The following is a 22,209-nucleotide window of genomic DNA, read 5'->3' on the forward strand; positions in this document are numbered from 1 at the left end:
CTAGTACTATTTGTAACAACCCAAGCCCACCATTAGCGGATATTGTTATACACCTCTTGGATGAGGGTGTAAGAGTGCAACTCATAGATACTTTGTTCACAGACATCCACAACATAGTAAATTTCTTATCTGTCCCAATGCAGTTAAGTAATGGATGATTCTAAAATGTAAAAAGAAAATTATCGGATCTCAAAGGTGGACCATAATTTGTGACATTAATATAAGTGTAATTCCTCATTACGATGCCTTTGACTTTTAACAACCAACTAAAATGGTTGCCTATTCTTCGTTTAGGCTTTACCCAACTCTCAAAAAGAGGACTCAATAATTATAATCATTTGTAACAACGAACCCAAGCCCACCACTAGCAGAACTCAGACCCATCACTAGCGGATATTGTTATACACATCTTGGATGAGGGTGTGCAACTCATAGATACTTTGTTCACAGACATTCACAAGACAGTAAATTTCTTATCTCTCCCGAGAGAAAATTATTGGATCTCATAGATGGACCATAATTTGTGACATCAATATCAGTGTAATTCCTCATTATGATGCTTTTGACTTTTAACAACCAATTAAAATGGTTAGCTATTCTTCGTTTAGGCTTTACCCAACTCCTAAAAAGAGGATGACTCGACAATTATTCGTTCGCCTGAATCATAAGTAAAAATTTTGGTAGATAGCGATCCTATAAAAACTTCTTTCGAAAAACGGACCTCTAAGGTAAAATCAATCGGGAGCTTGAGAGGCGATAAACACAAAAAGAGAGTATATGAGTTTGAATTCCCAATTTAAAAAAAATATATATTATAATATTATTTAATAATATTAAATAATATTTATTTATTTATTTAATAGTATTTATTTATTTTTGTATATTTTAAACGCACCACACATTTGTTTAAAATGATAATAATAATATTGTGGCAAATGGTAGGTAACTATATAATATAATTTTAATATTTATTTTAAAAAATATATAACTATAAATACATTAAATATTAAAAAATAATGTATAAATACATTAAATCAAAACATATATTTAAAATTTGAATGCATTTAAATACCTTATCATATTTAAATATGATTTAGATGAAATATTATATCGCAATATTTAAATATAAATTATAAATTTGACAAAAAATAATTTGTGGACGAAAAATGTTGTCATGTGAACCAATCCAAACAAACACGTAACGGTAAATTTTGGAATTAGAATTAGGGAAAATAAAATAAAATAAAGCATATAAAATTTAAAACATGTAGTTTAAAGAAGGAACATGACAACATGTGTGGTTCATAAATGTCACGTGTTTTTGCTTAGTTTTCGTGCATGTGTTTAGATTTATTTACACGGTAGACAAAAAAAAAAAAAAAAAACTTAAAATAATTTAAAATGAAATTTACGAGTATTTTTAAAATTTAACTAGAGACTTGTCATCGGCCCGACAGAAGAATTATAATATCATTTTATTTTTATTTATGAAATATTGTAGTTTTTATTAAAATATTTATATCTATCTAATAATTATAATATTTTTTTAAAAAAATTATTATTATAATTAAGAATAAATTTAAAAATTAAATAGGTAGTTGAGTTAGGCTTTATTGGACTATGTCTTTAAATACACACATACATATACACATATATGTATGTATGTATGTCTATGTATGACATATATATATATATATAGGAAAAAATGGAGTAAATAGGTAGCGAAATCAGGTTCAAACGTATTTATTTCACTGGTTACATATAACGGACGACGATCTGCCTTCAAATTCCAACTCCAGGGCTCCAAATCCAACGATTTTTCTACTCTTTCGCTGCTTCAATCCCAAGAGATTGTTAGATTGAATGGCACGATGACCTATATGGGTCACGACCTCATGTATTTATAGATGCGTATAATGAAGATTACATTCCAAATCTATGATTTGGTAACAAACCATAAAATCATAGATTTGGTAACAAACCCTTCAAATCATAAACTAGTAAATCTTAGACTATTTTAGTATATACAGTTATGATCTATTTTAGGTTTAACACCCCCCCTCAATCTGGACGATGTACTACTAAGTTCAGATTGCGCCTAAAATAGCTAAAAGAAGGAGCTGGCAGTGGCTTTGTCATGATATCGGCGAGCTGATCCTTGGAAGATATGAGTCGAACATCAAGCTGACGAGTCGATACTCGTTCACGAACGAAGTGATAATCAACCTCAACATGCTTCGTCCGTCGATGAAAGATTGGATTGGCGGATAGGTAGGTGGCACCAATGTTGTCACACCATAGGCTAGGCGCTCGCGCTTGCGAGATCCCGAGCTCACGCAAGAGAACTTGGATCCAAATTAATTCGGCAGTGGCATCAGCAACCGCCTTATATTCGGCTTCCGTACTAGAACGAGAAACTGTCGATTGTTTCCTCGAACTCCAAGAGATAAGATTGCCACCAAAGAAGATCACATAGCCTCCAGTGCTTCGACGATCATCAGGATTCCCAGCCCAATCAGCATCTGAAAAGGCACTCAACAAATCAGTGCTGGACTTTGTAAGACACAAACCCATATCAATAGTGTCATGTAGATAACGGAGAATTCGTTTGACTGCCGCCCAATGTATAGAAGTCGGAGAGGACATGAACTGACACACTCTGTTGACACAGAAGGATATATCAGGACGTGTAAGAGACAAATATTGGAGAGCACCAACGACACTTCGATAGCGAGTAGTATCCTCAGGTGAGAGCTTTTCACCACCATTCAATAACAACTTCTCACTGGGAAGCATAGGTGTGGGCACACCTTTGGAGGTGAGCATATTGGTTCTGGCTAATAAATCTCGAATGTATTTATGTTGTGTCAGAATAAGTCCACTAGAAGTATGGCGGACCTCAATCCCAAGAAAATAACTCAAAATACCAAGATCCTTGACGGCAAAATCATCCTGAAGCTGTGTAAGAAGTTTCTCAGTAGCCGTAGAAGATGAGCTGATGATAATAATATCATCAACGTAGATGAGAATATACATCTGAATGCCCGTTTTGTTAAAAATAAAAAGAGAGACATCAGCCTTTGAAGGTGTAAAATCCAGCTGTAATAGTTTGGAGCTAAGGCGAGAAAACCAGGCACGCGGAGCTTGTTTAAGGCCATAAAGCGACTTATCCAGCTTGCAGAGATAACCAGGGTGTTGAGAATCCACAAATCCAGGGGGCTGCTTCATATAAACATCTTCATTAAGAAGGCCATGAAGAAAAGCATTTTGAATATCAATCTGCCGAATAGCCCAACCACGAGAAATAGCAAGAGATAATAAGAGCCGAATGGTAGTGGGCTTAACAACTGGACTAAAGGTATCATCATAATCGACGCCATACTGCTGTTTAAAACCTTTAGCAACCAGGCGTGCTTTGTAGCGATCAATAGAGCCATCTGGCTTTTGTTTGAGTTTGAAAACCCATTTGCAATCAATAACGTTAAGACCAGCACGAGGAGGAACTAAGTGCCATGTCTTATTTTTTTGAAGTGCCTGAAATTCATCATTCATTGCCTGACGCCAGAGGGGATGCTCCATAGCAGTAATATGTGAAGTAGGTTCAGAGGCAGAAGACCGAGCTACAAGATATGTTACTGTTCCATCTGTACGCACCTTGGGTTTCTTGATATTGTGCTTCAATCGAGTACCATACGGATGAGTAGTAGGTGCAGAATCCACATTTGAGGGGACGGCCGTATCAGCCGTTGCGAGGGGAGCAACCGATGCTACAGCAGTTGGTTGACCAACGGCCGAGGATTCGACCGGGCATTGCGCAATATCATCTGCTGGCGGAGAAGCCGATGCCTCAATCATTGGCGGAACAACCAACGCCGATTCGAATGGCAGCGACGCGGAGGATTGTTGCGGCAATTCCGAAGCTGATGTAGACACCAAATTTTCTGCATCCAAAGAGTTAGTAGGCCCAGACATATGCATGTGATCATTCTCCAAATTAGTACTGCTATTACCCAAATGCAAGGTGCACAAATCAGGGGCATTATGCGTCGACTGCATGATTGGGGAAGAATTAGGTGAGGCTCTCTTGAATGGAAAAACATTTTCATCAAATATGACATCTCTAGACATATAGACACGACCAGAATCGGTGTCAAGACACTTATACCCTTTATGTGAAGAACTGTAGCCTAGAAAGACACATTCCTTTGATCGAAAAGAGAGCTTTTGTTTGTTATAAGGACGAAGATGAGGCCAACAAGCACACCCAAAAATTTTTAATAAGGAGTAATTTGGTGGGGTATGAAAAAGAAGCTCTAAGGGGCATTTTTTATCGATGACACGAGTAGGAAGACGATTGATGAGATATGTGGCTGTAAGAAACGCGTCGTCCCAAAATTTAATAGGTACATGAGCATGAGCTAGAAGGGCTAGGCCAGTTTCAACAATATGACGATGCTTGCGTTCAGCAGACCCATTTTGTTGATGTGTGTGAGGGCACGAAACACGATGACCAATTCCAAGGGAACGAAAAAATGTGTTGTGAATTTTCTGATATTCCCCACCCCAATCAGATTGAACCCACTTGATTTTAGTATCTAGGAGGCGCTCAACATGAGCTTGGAATTGCAAAAATATACGAGGAGCTTCTGTACGATCATGCATCAAATAGATCCACGAAAATTTACTGAAATCATCAATGAAACTAATATAATATTTAAAACCCCCAACAGATGGAGGTGCAGGGCCCCAAACATCCGAAAAAATAAGTTCCAAAGGTGACGAAGACCTATGGGAAAAACTAGTATATGGTAATCGATGACTCTTTGCTAACTGACACGCATTACAAACTGACAAAGATGACTCACTAGCACACGAAATATTATTTAGACGCAAAATGGATTTTATTACTTGAGATGAAGGATGTCCAAGACGAGCATGCCATTGGGCGTGAGTAGTAGATCTGCTCACCAAGGCGTGCTTGAGATTATCGACATCGGATGGCTTAATAGGATAAAGACCAGATTCACACCTCCCATTTAGGAGACTTTTCCTCGACTGTCGATCCTTTATAGAAAAATGCCAAGGATGGAATTCAAAAAATACGTCATTATCACGAGAAAATTTATGAACAGAAAGAAGATGTTTGGAAATTTCAGGCACATGCAAAATATTACGCAACGCAAGAGGACGAGTAGCAGTATTAATTAGAGAATGACCAGTATGCAAAACACGCAAACCTGCTCCATTGCCGACTTGAACTTGTTCACCTCCATGATAACGTTCACGCACAGCGAGACGATCCAGGTCACTGGTGATATGGTCCGTAGCGCCTGTGTCGCTGTACCAATTTGGGTCAATCTTGTAAGAGGAAGTAGCCGCCAGTGCCGTAGGAGGAGCAGAAGAAGGTTCATCTTGATAGGACTCATCCATCCTATGCCAGCAGCGGATAGCAGTATGCCCCACTTTGCCGCAGATCTGGCAGGAAGGACGAGCAGAAGGGCCACGACGATCACCAGCAGGACGAGAGGGTGCATAACCTTGAGAACGACCACGACCGCGATCCCTACGCCCACGATTCTTCTGCTGACCACCACGACTAGCATAATTGGCAGAAGATCCAAGATTTAACTGAAGTTCAGCCTGGTGTTGTAGTTGGCGAGCTTCATACGTCATTAGATGTGCAAACACATCATCAAGGGTGAGGGCTTCACTCTTGGTAGTCATTGAGGTGACGAAGGGATCATAGTCAGGGCCAAGACCAGCGAGAAGATACGCGATCACATCATCATCCTGCAAGGCAGAGCCGGCGGCGGCCAGCTCGGTGGCTAGCCCTTTGATCTTGCAAAAATAATTTGCAGCAGATTGATCTCGTTTCTTGGACGTGGCAAGCTCAACACGAATCTGAGTAGTGCGAGCACGAGTTGACGATGAAAACATCCGCTGCAGGGTATCCCACGCCTCCTTGGACGTAGTAGCGGCAACCACATCATGAAGAATCTCCTCAGACATGGAGGAGAGAAGGCCGCTAAGGACTTGTTGATCCTGATCATACCACTGATTATAGGCCGGATTAGAGACCAGCTCAGCACCAGCAGCAGTTGAGGAAGGGATCAGCTTGGCAGGTGCAACATTGGTGCCATCGAGGTAGCCCATAAGCTTCGTACTCCGTAGGTAGGGGAGGAGCTGGGCACGCCATATGATGAAGTTGTTTTTGGTTAGACGAATTGTGACAACATGGTGTAGAGGGATTGGATATTGTTTAAGGCCAAAAGTCGCCATGGTAGTTGAGACGGTGTTGGAGATGGTGGATGGAGAGGAGGAAGAAGACATGGCGAGGAGTTTAAAAAATAAACCTTGGCTCTGATACCATGTTAGATTGAATGGCACGATGACCTATATGGGTCACGACCTCATGTATTTATAGATGCGTATAATGAAGATTACATTCCAAATCTATGATTTGGTAACAAACCATAAAATCATAGATTTGGTAACAAACCCTTCAAATCATAAACTAGTAAATCTTAGACTATTTTAGTATATAGTTATGATCTATTTTAGGTTTAACAGAGATTACTCTTATCTCTCAGTGAAGACGTTGTCGGAGAGGACGGACTCTCATCACCGACAAACTCCTTCCGACCTCCGTCATGGAAGATAACTCCTCGGCTGCAACTGGACTTCACTCTATCCGCTGCAGAGGTACTTCTTCGGTTGTATTGTTTTTCTGATTGAATTTGTTATTTTATCGAATGTCTCTTCCTCATTTCGTTTGAAATGTTTGATGTTTTTTAATGCGTTTGAAATTTGTTAGCTGCTGTCTGCCGGAAGCCTGGGGAGCCGCTGGTGATTGAGGAGATAATTGTGGCGCCGCCTATGGCTCATGAAGTTCGGATTCGGATAATATGTACCTCTTTGTGTCACAGCGATCTCACGTTCTGGAAGATGAAGGTTTCTCTTGTACTCATTCTTCTGTTTTTTGGTGTGAACTTTGTGGAATGAAGTGATTTTTTTACCTGATTTTTTGATGTTACATTTCCGAAGGATTTTCCAGGGATTGTTCCTAGAATTCTTGGCCACGAGGCAATCGGGTGAGTTCCACATCTCATTTTGAATTGTTTCAATCATCTACTACCTCATTAAATGAAATTCGATCTTGAAGTTTCGGATACTTTAGATTTTTATTTGTTGTTCAGCGTTATTCTGGAAGAAATGTACTCAACAAAAAAATGTTGCCTGTGTTTTTTTGGTGATTTTCCTCTTTTCGTACGCTGCATGAGCTGTATCCTGCTGTAAACGTGAGGAATTTATGGCAATTAGGTGTGGTAATTGTATCCGCTCATTCATTGGTTCTTCCGCACGAGATAACTACAGATGAATAGGCTTTTCTTGTACTGCTTTGTGTACCAAAACGTCTAATAACTTAGTGACCGTCCTTTGGTAGTTGATCCGTGAATGACTTGTTCTTGAGAATAGGCAATTAATTCCGCACTAAATCTCTGTTTCTAGAAATAGACCTGCTTCAGATTTTTTGTTTGGCATTGCAGAGTGGTTGAGAGTGTAGGGAAGGATGTGAATGAAGTTAAGAAAGGAGATACAGTAATCCCAACATTCATGGCTGACTGTGGGGAATGTGAAGATTGCTTATCAAATAAGAGCAATCTATGTTCAAAATTGCCTTTCAGTGTGTCTCCCGGAATGCCCCGATGTGGGACAAGCAGATTCACAGATCTCAATGGAGAGGTCATTCATCATTTTCTGTTTGTATCAAGTTTCTCTGAATACACTGTGGTAGATGTCGCCAATGTAACCAAAGTAGATCCTGCAATCCCTCCAAACAGGGCATGCCTTCTTAGTTGTGGGGTAACAACAGGTCATCTTCTAATTCATTACTAACTATTATGATGGTTTGAATTGTATTCTCCTGAAAATGCTCGAGTTTGCTTAACAAAATCTAGTTCAATTCATAATATGCGATATTTGGTTCAATTCAAAATCTAGTTCTTCCTTTCAATTTCTGCTCAAATATCATATTAACAAGATAAATTTGTGAAACTATACAATGTTATCTTGTGCATATTTTTGTTCATACTTGAAAATTTCGAGAGCTCTCACAATTTATCAGAATGTTAACATTTGGTTATAGGGGTTGGTGCGGCATGGAGAACAGCAAATGTAGAGAAGGGATCCACTGTCGCCATATTTGGACTAGGGTCCATAGGTTTAGCTGTATGAACTGTTCATTGACTTAGTTTAATAAAACTTTGATAGTCTCCTTAAGAAGCTTCATGGTTTACTATTGTTGCTATAGGTTGCTGAAGGAGCAAGAATATGTGGAGCAAGCAGGATTATTGGTATAGATGTCAACCCAGATAAATTTGAAACTGGCAAGTGCTTTTGTTTCTCATTTTCTTAATTTCCAATTCTTTATTCTATTAAAATAGAATCCTGAATCTCCTCCCCATTGAAGGAGCCACGAGTTTCAAGATAAAATGCTCCATCATGTGAATGCATTGTTATTTAAACTTATAGTCATAAAAATGTGTGCATTTCCCAAATGCAGCGAAGAAGTTTGGAGTCACTGAGTTCGTTAATACCAGAAGTCTTGGGGATAAATGTGTGAGCCAGGTACCTAGTTTATCAGTGTTTCAAATTCCCGTCGTAATAGCTCAAACCCATCGCTAAAAAATGTTGTCCTCTTCGGGCTTTTCCCTTTGGGGGTTTTTAAAACTACAAAACTTAATAACTCAAACCCACCGTTAGTAGATATTGTCCTCTTTATGCATTTTATTTTGAGATTTTTAAAACTACAAATTGTAACAGCCTAAGCCCACCGCTAGCAGTATTGTCTTTTTTGGGTTTTTTCTCAAAGTTTTTAAAACGCGTTTATAGTGAGAGGTTTCCACGTCCTTATAAAGAATGCGTCGTTCCTTCTTCAATCGATGTGGGATCTCACACAAATAATAGCTCAGAATTCGTGTGCGTTCAGCAAATTTATCCCAAAACTTTTACAGGAAATGACTTAGTCATAGCATTGGATTGTTTACAGTATTGAATTCAGACGATGGCTTATAACTAAATAAACCTTTCTGATGTAAATGTTGAGCAGGTGATTATTGAAATGACTGGTGGAGGTGCAGACTATTGCTTTGAATGCGTTGGAATGGCTTCCTTAGTTCAAGAAGCATTCACATGCTGTAGACAGGTTCCACCCTTCTCTCTCTGTTAACAATGTTATAATATGAATTCAAAACATTTATACTAATTAAAAAATGTTGTATTTCTATTAAGTAATGAAAACGTGTACAGATAAAAGATAAATAAGATAATTGATTACTAAACTTTTAAATAGTATAGAATTAACATTTTTGAAATTATTAAGTGAATAATAGGATCAAATTGTCCAAAAGATATCCCAACGTCCCATCTTCCAACATAAAGGTCAAAATAAAAAATAAGAATCGATGAACTTAAAGATATTTTATATTCCACTAAAAATTCTTAAACTCACACCTCAAACATAGATCTCTTAAATTTAATCTTCCTAAACTTTCAAACTTAACAATCTCGAGCTTAACGTGTCAAGATTATAGCCTTTAAACTTACAAAACTATTGTGATTAAACCAAAGTTGTTTGAACAAATTCATAAATTTATTGTATAATTGCAATGGTTAGTTTTAAGTTTAAATTATAAATTTGTTCATGTTTATAAACTATAGACATTAACTTCTAATTTCTCTAAATTATTGGGGCAAAATTTATAATTTAATCTAGTTTTACTTATAATTGTAACTTAATTATAACTCTTTTATTAAGGTGGAAAGGTGGTTTGTGCATTTTTTAAGTTGTTATTACTCAACAATGGTTTTGTACATATGGACATACCTCCAGGGTACTATGCTAAATTGGCAAAAAGTACGTACTCTCGATCTAAAGGTCAAAGGTCTAAAGCTCATATTTAATGTTTTTTCGTATGTGAAAATTGTGTATCAACTTCTTTACACTGTTCATCATCTTTCTTGAGGAAGCACTTCAATTCGTAGCAAATTTTTAAAAACAAAATCTAAAAATTTTGAAAATTTCAAGCAAGATTGGTGGCGGTGATAGTTTATGAATGTTTATATCTTAAAAATTTATTTCTACAAATTCCTATTTGGCATCAGGGTTGGGGTAAAACAATCGTGGTGGGAGTGGACAAGCCTGGATCACTATTGAATCTTAGCTCTTACGAAGTCCTTCATCGTGGGAAGACTATCATGGGATCCTTGTTCGGAGGAACAAAGCCCAAATCAGATATTCCCACCCTCCTTAACTGGTACACTGATAAGGTAACCTATCCTACAAAGCTGTGTTACTTTTTATTTATTTATTCATGTTCTTAATGTTCGAATCTTTTGACCATCAGAAACTTGAGCTGGATAAATTTGTGACCCACGAAGTAGGTTTTGAAGATATCAACCAAGCTTTTAATCTGCTAATTGAAGGAAAGTCCTTGAGATCTGTGATTTGGATGAACAATTGAGCAACTTCACCCCATCATACATCGGTTTCCTCGTTATTTCTTAACAAGTACGTCCATTCAAATCCTTTAAAAATACTTTCATTTTTATATTCAAGTTAAATTCAAATCTTGAATATACATTTTATGTCAAATGAATTCTGTTTATCGTAATAAATTATTATTTAAATATGATCTTCTTTGGTTTAACTAACGTTGATTTCCTGAGTAGGGATCAAAACTTAGTATTAGTTTATATATTTTGATATTAAAGTAAATTAATTAGAAGTAGTAAGCAATTACTATTTAATATTTAATACACATTATTGAATTTTGGTTTTCGTAAAAATAGTATATATCTTTATTAATTGTCTATAATAATATTCAATTTGTTCATTGAAAAAAAATCAAGGTTGTAATAGTCCAAGCTGACTAGTACATATTATCTGCTTACGTATTGTCGTTAGCCTCATAGTTTTAAAACATGTCTGTTAAAGAGAAGTTTCCACACTCTAGAATGCTTTGTTCCCCTTCCAGCAAAATCATGGGTTGTGTTCTTTTTTCTTTTTTTGGTCGGAGGGTTGTTTGTTCATTATTGATTCACATCTGCAGCCATCACGTTTTGGTTTCTTTTATCTTATTGATGGGAATTGGTCATTGTCGCCGCTAGAAAATGATTGCCAGAGAAAAATTCAAAACTTAGATGAAATTGTGCACTCTGCTCGATAAACAAAGACAAAGTTCAAATGAATTGGCTTGACTAGTTTAATTAGACCGATCCAACTTAGTTCAGTTAGATTGGTTAGATCAATTTTTCTTTACAGACTTCAGCCCTACTAATCTTTAATATGATACGACCCGATTAGAAGATTTTGGATTATTTAGGAAGAGAAAAATTATTATTTTCACACGAACCGTGATTTATTTGAGGTATTACTTCAAAATTCGTTATTAAGTTATAAGCTCTTTCTAGGCTACACCTGATGTTTACTCGATCCATCTAAGCTCAATTTAGGATCATGGTGCAGAAGTCTTAAAATTCTCTTTCTTGGCACCGTTTGAGCGGGCAATTGTTATAGTTATTTCTTAGGGACCAAATGGACAAAAACCTTAAAGTCTAGGGTCTAAATGTATAATTTATCCAACAAGTAATCACGACATTTAAACCAGTGTTATGCAGACGTACAATTTCAATTTAAAGTTTTTGAATAGCATAATTGTTAGATTAATAACAAGACAAGCCATGACATGATAGGGTGGCTACTCATTTGTTCATCCATATCACACATCTCAAGCACTTTCCTTCGATGAGCAAATCAAAAGCTTCATTGATGTCTCCAAAACCTATCTCGTGTGTGACAAATTTATCTAGCTCAAGTTTCTGATGGTAAAAAATTCTAAAATCACTAAGATGGTTGAATTTATACGTAATATTAACAGCAAAAAAGCAATAGTAAGTTACCTTTTCTGTATACCATTTAATGAGAGTGTGGATATCTGATTTAGGCTTCAATCCTCCATATAACGATCCCATGATACTCTTTCCACGTAAAAGGATATCAAAAAAGTTTAAACTCAAAATTGCACCGGGCTTTTCCACTCCTAACACAATTGTTTTTCCCCAACCCTGAAGTCAAATACAAGTTGTAGAAATATTAGTGAGAATTTCAAAAAAAAAAAATGCATAAACTGAGTTGTTACAATTATAAGAACAGTCAAAATGAATAGTTGCACTTTCAAACTTATAAAATTATATGAACGACTTGCGAACCCGGGAGTGTTGGGAACTCAAAAGAGCAAAGCTCATTTTCCTTTCATGGTATAAAAAAGGGGCTAGTCCGTCAAAAGTTTGATTACTTCACGAACAAAGTTCAGAATCAATAAGGGTTCATAGAATGAAAAGAGTGCACAATTGGGCCGCAACCCCACTTTTTTGTTTGTAACAAGAGAGATCGAATAGGGTTTTTCATGATATTCGAGAGAAAGGAGTAAAAAACGTTTTGAGTCTCTTTTGTATAAAATAAGGTATTTTAATCTTGCCAGTTTTAAGATATAATTTAACCGGTGATCATTATGGTATTGATGGGTATCAAAATTACAACCTTTTAGTTGACCCTAAGTTACTTTTAGATTGAAATATGCTATTTTAGAGTTGATCAAGTTATCTTATGAATTGATTCAAATAATAAGTTTAAAAATAAGTTTTCTTTTCTTTTGATCTTGATCATCATAGTAATCAGTTCCAAAACTTGTTTCTGAATTGATTTTTTTATCATTTTTAGAGGTCTCGTGTTTTTTAAAGAAATATTGTTAGATCCAATTCCTAGAATTTCGTGTACCAATTTCATAAGTTCGAGGAAGATATTAGTAATAAAATTTAAAGTGAGAAGGATTGGAGGACCTGTCTGCAGCATGCAAAGGCTTCCTGAACTAATGAAGCCATTCCGACACATTCAAAGCAGTAATCTGCACCCCCACCAGTCATTTCATTAATTACCTGAAACCAAGTTTTCAACGCTTATAAAAACGTAACGTTAACGTTAGACAAGGATCTATAACATATGGATTAGGTCGAGTACATTATTTTGATAACAATTTGATATAATATGCTTTGAAATAATTACAAAGGATCTAATTTAAATTGTTCGTATAGATATATGCTAGTTGAGGTTCCTATAACAACCTGGAACACAAGGGCTATTAAAGATTGAGTAACTCCTCTTCCCTCACAAATTGGAGGCTCTAATACCTTTTTGAAATAGGAATTTGGAATATCAAAAAAAAAGTACTCTACCAAGTACACGTCCAAAATGCAGTATTACCACACAAAGTACAGCCTCCAAAATGCAATATAACCTCAAGAGTACCCCCTCCAAAATGCTATATTACCTCCAAAATGCTATATTACCTCCAAAGTACACACTCCCGAATGTAATATTACCACCTAAGTACACACTCTCTAATTTTATCATAGGAAATTGTTGTGTGTGCGGCCGAGTGTGTACTTAGGTGGTAATATTACATTCGGGAGTGTGTACTTTGGAGGTAATATAGCATTTTGGAGGTAATATAGCATTTTGGAGGGGGTACTCTTGAGGTTATATTGCATTTTGGAGGCCGCCTATAGGTGGTAGGGTAGGGTGGGTGGTACCGCTCAGATTGTGGCCAATCTTCCTAACCGCGCGCGGGCCGGGCTTAGAGCACGTGAAACTCATCACTACCTCGTAAGGGCGTTGAGACCATAGCATGTTACACGAAAGCGCCGCTTTCTCTGTAGTCTTGTCACACAGCAGCCCGCCTAGAAGAGCCACTCGCTCTGTAGTGTTGTCACATAAGATAAGCACGAGTAACTCCTCTTCCCTCACAAATTGGAGGCTCTAATACCTTTTTGAAATAGGAATTTGGAATATCAAAAACTTAGAGGAGAAAAATACTTCTACGAAGGCCCGACTTATTCAAATGAATAAAGAATCATTAATTTTGTAAAGCAGAAATGAATGATCTTTTGAAAAAGAGTCTAATTAGGCCATCAAAAGACTCTGGTCATGCGCGGCTTTTTACGTCACAACCAAGCTGAGAAGGAACGTGGAGTCCCGCGACTGTTAATCACCTACAAACCCTTAAAAGGTTTTGGAATGGATTAGATATCCAATTTCAAATAAATCTAATTTAATGCACAATCAAAAATATTGTCGGCAAATCTAGATTTCAGAAAAAAGACAAATACAAAACAGCTTTCAAGCATTCGGACAGTAAGAATGGAACTTTACGCCATTTGGGCTAAAAAACACCCGATCCGAATTTCAAAAAACTATGAATGATATTTTTAATCCTTTTCACGATTTTTCAATTGCGATGTTTCGATTTTTTCTTAAAACATCTATCAACATTTTAACATCTTCAAACATTTTTTACAACGTCAGAAAAATGGTTTAATTGCGATGTTTAGATTTGAAATTCATTTTGGTCTAATTAAACTCAGTTTGCCTCAAATTTTCCTGATCAAATTATTGATAAAACCAACTCCAAAGATTTTTTAGATGTCTAGTTATGTTTTGATCTCCTTCAAAATATCAGACTCATTTGTAAACCACTCTTTGAAAAACTAAAAAATAATCCAAAACACTGGACGAAAGAACACACCAAACCAGTCCAAAAAATCAAATCCCTTGTCAAATCAATTCCGCTTTTATCTTTGATAAACGTAAAGGCTAGTTTAACAGTGGAGATCGATGCATCAAATATAGGATATGAGAAATCCTGAAACAGTCTTCTGACAAGAAAAAATCCATTGTAAGCTTTCATTCGGGATATGGAATTCTACTACAAAAATTACTAAACAGTAAAGAAATAAATACTTTCAATAGTAACTTGTGTACACAAATTTAAGAGTAATTTAATTAACAAAAACTTTGTTATCAAAACCGATTACAGAGCATTCAAAATTGTTGTAGAGAAGGATATTAAGAATCTTGTATCTAAACAAATTTTTGCTGGAGGACACCCATTTTATCTTGCTTCAATTTTTCAAATTTTGCCTATATAAGGGATTGAAAAACCCTTGTCAGATTACCTCTCAAAAGAGATCCTACTCTAAAAAAAAACTCTGTATCCACTCTTCTTCATCTCATAATGACTGGAAAAAAGAATGTTGAAAAATGGAAGAAGCCTAAGTCTCAGAGTGCTGGCAGATAGCTATGCTATGAATGCTGGTTTCACGCTGGTGACCAGATCTAAAGCAAAACTTCAAAAACAACTGGAGGTTATCACTCCGACGAGGCCTTCTGTCTCTTCAACACGGCCATTTGCCGTTACTCCACCGAGACCTACTATCTCTTCCACTCCAAAGAGACCTTTTGTCCCCTCAACCTACTCAGATGCGATTGTTCTAGTTCCTGAAATCAAGACTTACTCTAAAAAATCTGTATCTCTACTAGAAACTCTAGTAGAACCAGGATATGACGACTCAAAATCAGTGAGGTCGTCAAAAAAACATATCCATCGGGATTCTTCTATATCCCGAAAGACCTTCATAAGACTAGAAGGTTCTATGAATTCATTTTGGTCGATACCAAATTTGTTGAAATTACTCATATTTCGAGTCGCGATGATCATTAAAAAATCGCATACTCAAAATAAAAAATATTCAAAGTCATGAATCCGACATATTGGAATTAAGATCCATACTCAGAGAAGTTTTCAAAACCTTTTGTTCCTCATTCGTTCTCTTATAGAGATTATCAAATGACATTGGTATCAAAACTACTAACATTATTCATTCAATTCTGCCATAATACTTATAAAATCAATTATCCATTTTGATTCATGAAATAGTAGAATATCTTTGTATCTGTCAAAGATATATTTCTAGTTCCAAAGCAAGAATCATTCCACTACTTCAATCAAACTATCTTCAAAAACTCATTTCCATTGACTACGTGATTTAGCGTATATTTTCAAATTGGATTCTAACTTAGAATTTCCATACGGAAGAAACTAAAGATCGAATAAAACAAATATTTAAGGTAATCAAAATCAAATGGTGGGATAAATACACTCATAGCCACGTAGATGAAGGTCTGGTTGTGAAAATGTCCACCTTCAAAATTTATTAAAAACAAAACCACAGAGTTTCTCAATTCAAAGTTTAGGCAGCTTGCAGCATTAGCTCAGACAACTTTAGGGGCGGATTTTCCAAAGTTTCTTTAGTAGGCCACATCAGTTGGTTCAACATATTCTTATCTAATTGTTTTCTTCTTTTAATTTCTTTTGATTCTTATCTCACTGGCATACAGCCCGGTGTCTAGTCTGATACTATTTGTAAAAACTCAAGCCCACTGCTAGCAAATATTGTCCACTTTGGCTCGTTACGTATCACCGTCAGCCTCACGATTTTAAAACATGTCTACCAGGAAGAGGTTTTTACACCCTTATAAAGAATTCTTCGTTTCCCTCTCCAACCAATGTGGGATCTCACAATCCACCCTCTTGAGGGCCCAATGTCCTCACTAGCACATCGCCCGATGTCTGGCTCTGATACCATTTGTAACCGTTTAAGTCCATTGTTAGTAGATATTATCTGCTTTGGTCCGTTACTTATCGTCTTCAACCTCACAGTTTTAAAATGCGTCTACTTAGGAGAGGATTCCACACCCTTACAAGGAATGTTTCATTCCCCTCTCCAACCAACGTGTCATCTCAAAATCCACCCCCTTGGAGGCCATATCCTCACTGATACACCGCCCAATGTCTGGTTCTGATATCATTTATAACAGTCAAAGCCCCCACCGCTAGTAGATATTATCCGCTTTAGCCTGTTACATATTGCCATCAGCCTCCGATTTTAAAATACATCTACTATGGAGAGGTTTCCACGTACATATAAAAAAAATGTTTCGTACCCTTCTCCTACCAATCTAAGATCTCACACTCATAAATTCTCGTCGAAGGAAGTTCATCAATAAATTTGATTACCACACGACCACTGTGAAGATCTAACCTCAACATCGGTAGACGTCAAAGTTATTTTTGTTTAATCCAATAAAATCTAACGTCGATTCAACTCGACTTCTACCATTATTTAGAAATCATATGATTCCTATATGGGATTAACCATTCATTCCTTTGCTAAGGTTGCAAGTTTGATGAGTATATATGAGACTGAATCACATTGATAACTTACATACCTGGCTCACAGATTTATCCTCAAGCCTCCCAGAATTCAAGAACTCAGTGACTCCAAACTTTTTGGCTGCAAAAAATGAACACACTTTTATAACAACTTGATTAATAATGATTCAACCATATCATTTCAAATAACTTTTGAAGTTTTCACAAACAGATAATCAAACAATAAAATATTTGAGAAGAAACAAAGACACTTGCACGACCCCTAATCCACCCCCTTTCGAAGCTCAGCGTCCTTGCTGGCACACCACCGCATGTCCACCCCCCTTCCGGGCTCAGCCTCCTCGCTGGCACATTGGCCTGTGTCTGACTCTGATACCATTTGTAACAACTCAAGCCCACCGCTAGTAGATATTGTCCTCTTTAGGCTTTTCCTTTCGGGCTTCCTTTCAAGGTTTTAAAACACGTCTACTAGAGAGAGGGTTTCACACCCTTATAAAGAATGTTTCGTTCTCCTCCCCCAACTCATGTGGGATCTCACAATCCACCCCCTTCAGAGTCCAACATCCTCGTTGGCACTTGTTCCCTTCTTCAATCAATGTGGGACCCCCTAGATCCACCGCCATTTGAGACCCAACGTCCTTGCTAGCACACCGCCTCGTGTCCACTCCCTTCCGGTCTCAGCCTCCTCGCTAGCACATCGCCCCGTGTCTACCTCTGATACTATTTGTAACAGCCCAGCCCACCACCAGTAGATATTGTCCTCTTTGAGCTTTTCCTTTCCGACTTCCCTTTAAGATTTTAAAACGCGTCTACTAGGGAGAGGTTTCCACACTCTTATAAAAAAAATGTTTCATTCTCCTCCCCAACCGATGTGGGATCTCACGTTCTTTCTAGCTAATCAATTTGAATGTTTTACCAAAACATTATGTTTTTCATCATTTGTTCTTCATACTCAACTCCCCTTCTAAATATATGAATCCCATATGAACATGCTTCATCTATAATTAAACTTGTTTTAACTTTAAACAAGGATTTGATTAGTATAATACTATATAAAAGTACTTACCAACTTCAAATTTATCTGGGTTGATATCTATCCCAATGATCCTGCTTGCTCCACATAGTCTTGCTCCTTCAGCTACCTATAACAACAATACTAAACCATGAAGTTTTCAACGTAGCCTGTCAAGGTTTTATTGAAATGAATCATTAATGAACTCATACAGCTAAACCTATGGACCCCAGTCCAAAAATGGCAACAGTGGATCCCTTCTTCACATTTGCTGTTTTCCATGCTGCACCAACCCCTATAAACACATGTTAAAGCAATATTTATGAGAAATTGTGTGTGAGATTCCACGTCGATTGGGGAGGAGAACAAAACATTCTTTATAAGGGTATGAAAACCTCTCACTAACAGATGCGTTTTAAAAACCTTGAGGGGAAGCCCGAAAGGGAAAACCCCAAGGAGGACAATATCTGCTAGCAGAGGGCTTGGACTGTTACAGATGATATCAGAGCCAGACACAAGGCGATGTGCTAGGGAGGAGGTTGAGCCCCAAAGGAAGGTGGACACGAGGTAGTATGCCAGCAAGGACGCTGGGCCCCAAAGGGGGGTGGATTGTGAGATCCCACTTCGGTTGGGGAGGAAAACGAAACATTCTTTATAAGGGTGTGGAAACCTCTCCTTAACCGATGCTTTAGGGAAAACCCAAAGAGGACAATATCTGCTAGCAGTGGGCTTTAGTTGTTACAAATGGTATCAGAGCCAGAGGGCGATGTGCCAGTGAGGAAGTTGAGCCCCGAAGGGGGGTGGACCAAGGCAGTGTGCCAGCAAGAACGCTGGGCACCGAAGGGGGGTGGATTGAGAGATCCTACGTTGGTTGGGGAGGAAAACGAAACATTCTTTATAAGGGTGTGGAAACCTCTCACTAACAGACACGTTTTAAAAACTTTGAGGAGAAGCCTGAAAGGGAAAGCCCAAAGATGACATTATCTACTAGTGGTGTGCTTGAGATATTACAAATGGTATCAAAGCCAGACACAGGGTAATGTGCCAGCGAGGAGGTTGAGCCTTGAAGGGGATGGACACGAGATGATGTGCCAGCAAAGACGCTGGGCGTCAAAGGGGGTGGATTGGGAGGTCCCACATTGATTGGAGAAGAGAACGAATGTCAGCGAGAACGTTGAGCCCTGAAGGGGGTGGATTTTGAGATCCCACATCGGTTGGGGAGGAAAACGAAACATTCTTTATAAGGGTGTGGAAACCTCTCCCTAGCAGATACATTTTAAAAACCTTCCGTGGAAGTCCAAAAAGGAAAGCCCAAAGAGGACAATATCCGCTAGCGGTGGGCTTGAGCCGTTACATTCAATGCTCTCGACAATGGAAAGTAATGGATTAGACAGTCACCTGTTGCAACCCCACAACTAAGGAGGCATGCCCTGTTTGGAGGGATAGCAGGATCTACTTTGATGACATAGGCCACATCTACAACGGTGTACTCACTGAAACTTGAAACATACAGAAAATGATGAATAACCTCTCCATTGAGATCTGTGAACCTGCTTGTCCCATGGCGGGGCATTACTGAAGACATGCTGAAAGGGAATTTTGAACAAAGATTGCTGTTATTTGATAAGCAATCTTCACATTCCTCACAGTCAGCCATGAATGTTGGGATGACAGTATCTCCTTCCTTAACTTCATTCACATCCTCCCCTACACTTTCAACCACCCTGCAACATCAAACACTAAGATCAGCTACCAAATAAGATTTTGAGCGGACAATATCAATATCATACTACTCTCGGGTTCTTAGTTCCTAACATGATATCAGAGTCATGTCCTTAACTTAGCCATGTAAGTAGAATCCTCACACGTCGAACAATGTCGAACAAATGGTGTACTTTGTTCGAAGGCTCTAGAGAAAAGGAGTCGAGTCTCAACTAAGGGGAGGCTGTGTACGAGGGCTCCATAAGCCTCATGGGAGACTCTGTGATATACTTTGTTCGAGGGGAGGATTGTTGAGGATTATTGGGAGAGGAGTCCTCACATTGGCTAATTAAGAGTTGATCACGGGTTTATAAAATAAGGAATACATCTCCATTGATACGAGGCATTTTGGAGAAACCAAAAGCAAAGCCACGAGAGCTTATGCTCAAAGTGAATAATATCATACCATTATGGGGTCCATGGTTCCTAACATGGTATCAGAGCTATGCCCTTAACTTAGCCATGTTAATAGAATCCTCAAATGTTGAACAAAGAAGTTGTGAGCCTCGAATGTGTAGTCAAAAGTGACTCGGTGTACTTTGTTCGAAGGTTTCAGAGAAAATGAGTCGAACCTCGATTAAGGGGAGGCTGTTTGAGAGCTCCATAGGCCTTAAGGGAAGCTCTATGGTATACTTTGTTCGAGGAAAAGATTGTTGAGGATTATTGGGTTAATTAAGGGGTTGATCGTGGGTTTATAAAGTAAGGAATACATCTCCATTGACCAAAAGCAAAGCCACGAGAGCTTATGCTCAAAGTGGACAATATCATATCATTGTGGGGTTCGTGGTTCCTAACATGGTACCAGAGTCATGCCTTTAACTTAGCCATGTCAATAGAATCCTCAAATGTCGAACAAAGAAGTTGTGAGCTTCGAATGTGTAGTCAAAAGTGACTCAAGGGTTGAACAAAGGAGGTACTCTATTCGAAGGCTCTAGAGAAAAGGAGTCGAGCCTCGATTAAGGGGAGGTTGTTCGAGGGCTCTATAGGCCTCAGAGGAGGCTCTATGGTATACTTTGTTCGAAGGGAGGATTGATGAGGATTACTAGGAGAGGAGTGTCACGTCGGCTAATTAAGGGGTTAATCATGGGGTTTATAGAGTAAGGAATACATCTCCATTGATCCAAAGCAAAGCCACGAGAGCTTAAGCTCAAAGTGGACAATATCATATCATCGTGAAGGTTCGTGGTTCATGACAAGAACTCAAGAAAAGATCTGAATCTCACCCGAACGCTTCGTGGCCAAGGATTCTTGGAACAACCCCCGGAGGATCCTTCAAAAATCCAAGAAACAGAGTAATAAATTACTTGATTCTACAAAAAACTACACTATGAAATGAGAAGGAACCCAACAAGACGAACCTTCAACTTCCAAATGGAAATATCAGTATGACATAAAGAGGTGCATATTATCCGGATTCGAACTTCACGAGCCAGTGGCGGCGCCACTGATATCTCCTCAATCACTAGTGGTTCGCCGGGCTTCCGGCAGACGGCAGCTAAAAAATTCAAACCCCATTGAAACATCAAACACTTCAAAGGGGATGAGAAACAGATTACTTCTAAAAAACCTAATTTGGAAGCGCACATAGTTATATTGAAGGAGTACCTCTACAGCGGATTGGCTGAAGTCCGGTTGCCGCCGACGGTTTTTCTTCCATGACGGTGGTCGGAGAGAAGAACGCCGTCTTGTCTGAGAGCTGGGAAAGAGACACAGTGCTGACTGACAAAGACAGCCTTGAGCTGTTATTATAATGTTTGGGATAAGATATCAATAATGCCAAGTGAGAAAATATTGTGTGGCTTGCATTTCTTCTAGTATCAAGATCATCTAGCTCGTCCTAATTAGTAGAGATATTATAAAGATACTGATTATCTAGTCTATATGCTCGTGATTAGTTTCCAAAAATTATGGACCGTCAATATAGCCGAAAACAACACTTTGATTCTTTGACTCTCCTTGTAGAAATAAGCAATAAAACTAAAGTTCGCCCTTTACGATGATTTTAATCACTCAATATCCTAATTACTCAATCACATGTGTAATAATCATAAAATTTATTTAAAAATACAATTCGTCGTTGTTTACCTCCATGATATAGTTGTATACCATGTCACTTTAGAGGAACACGAGATGTAAGACAAAACAAGTTATTCAATTAGACTGTTACATTCAATCGGGTAATGCCTCACTTTGTATGCTATCATATAAAATGAGTTTATACCACGTGAGTAGCAGGATTCAAACCTGCGCAGGTAAAGTCCACATCATTTCTAGTCATCCCCAATAACTACTCCGACCCCCACAAAT

The 22,209-nt window shown here is 38.0% G+C and overlaps 2 protein-coding genes and 1 non-coding gene across 4 annotated transcripts; 1 reads left to right on the forward strand and 2 right to left on the reverse strand.

The window, feature by feature from the left end:
* Positions 1 to 1,713: 1,713 nt before the first annotated feature.
* LOC111805507 (alcohol dehydrogenase-like 7) lies at positions 1,714 to 10,691 on the forward strand. Its single transcript, XM_087128196.1, has 11 exons — positions 1,714 to 1,846; positions 6,569 to 6,702; positions 6,815 to 6,951; positions 7,045 to 7,091; positions 7,548 to 7,873; positions 8,147 to 8,229; positions 8,312 to 8,387; positions 8,564 to 8,628; positions 9,110 to 9,205; positions 10,165 to 10,329; positions 10,407 to 10,691. Exons 2-11 carry the CDS (start codon positions 6,651 to 6,653, stop codon positions 10,521 to 10,523), a joined length of 1,164 nt encoding a protein of 387 aa, XP_086984322.1. The 5' UTR covers positions 1,714 to 1,846; positions 6,569 to 6,650; the 3' UTR covers positions 10,524 to 10,691.
* On the reverse strand, positions 5,660 to 5,799 carry LOC147790399 (small nucleolar RNA Z247). Its single transcript, XR_015423039.1, has one exon. It is a non-coding gene; the product is annotated as a small nucleolar RNA Z247 (small nucleolar RNA).
* On the reverse strand, positions 9,084 to 21,680 carry LOC111805509 (alcohol dehydrogenase-like 7). 2 transcript variants are annotated; one of them, XM_087128195.1, is made up of 10 exons: positions 21,508 to 21,680; positions 21,261 to 21,397; positions 21,126 to 21,172; positions 19,540 to 19,865; positions 18,354 to 18,436; positions 18,196 to 18,271; positions 17,186 to 17,250; positions 12,901 to 12,996; positions 11,962 to 12,126; positions 9,084 to 9,222 (listed from the first exon to the last, which is right to left on the reverse strand). In XM_087128195.1, the coding sequence occupies exons 1-10, from the start codon at positions 21,557 to 21,559 to the stop codon at positions 9,178 to 9,180; spliced, it is 1,092 nt and encodes a 363-aa protein (XP_086984321.1). In that variant the 5' UTR covers positions 21,560 to 21,680; the 3' UTR covers positions 9,084 to 9,177. The 2 variants fall into 2 exon arrangements, with proteins under 2 accessions (XP_086984321.1, XP_023546386.2); XM_023690618.2 differs by lacking the exon at positions 9,084 to 9,222 and adding an exon at positions 11,600 to 11,880 and having other exon boundaries at positions 21,508 to 21,677.
* Between the last annotated feature and the right edge of the window lie 529 nt (positions 21,681 to 22,209).

The sequence above is a fragment of the Cucurbita pepo genome, chromosome 11 (assembly GCF_057944985.1).
Source record: "Cucurbita pepo subsp. pepo isolate OVF chromosome 11, ASM5794498v1, whole genome shotgun sequence".
Lineage (NCBI taxonomy): Eukaryota > Viridiplantae > Streptophyta > Magnoliopsida > Cucurbitales > Cucurbitaceae > Cucurbita > Cucurbita pepo.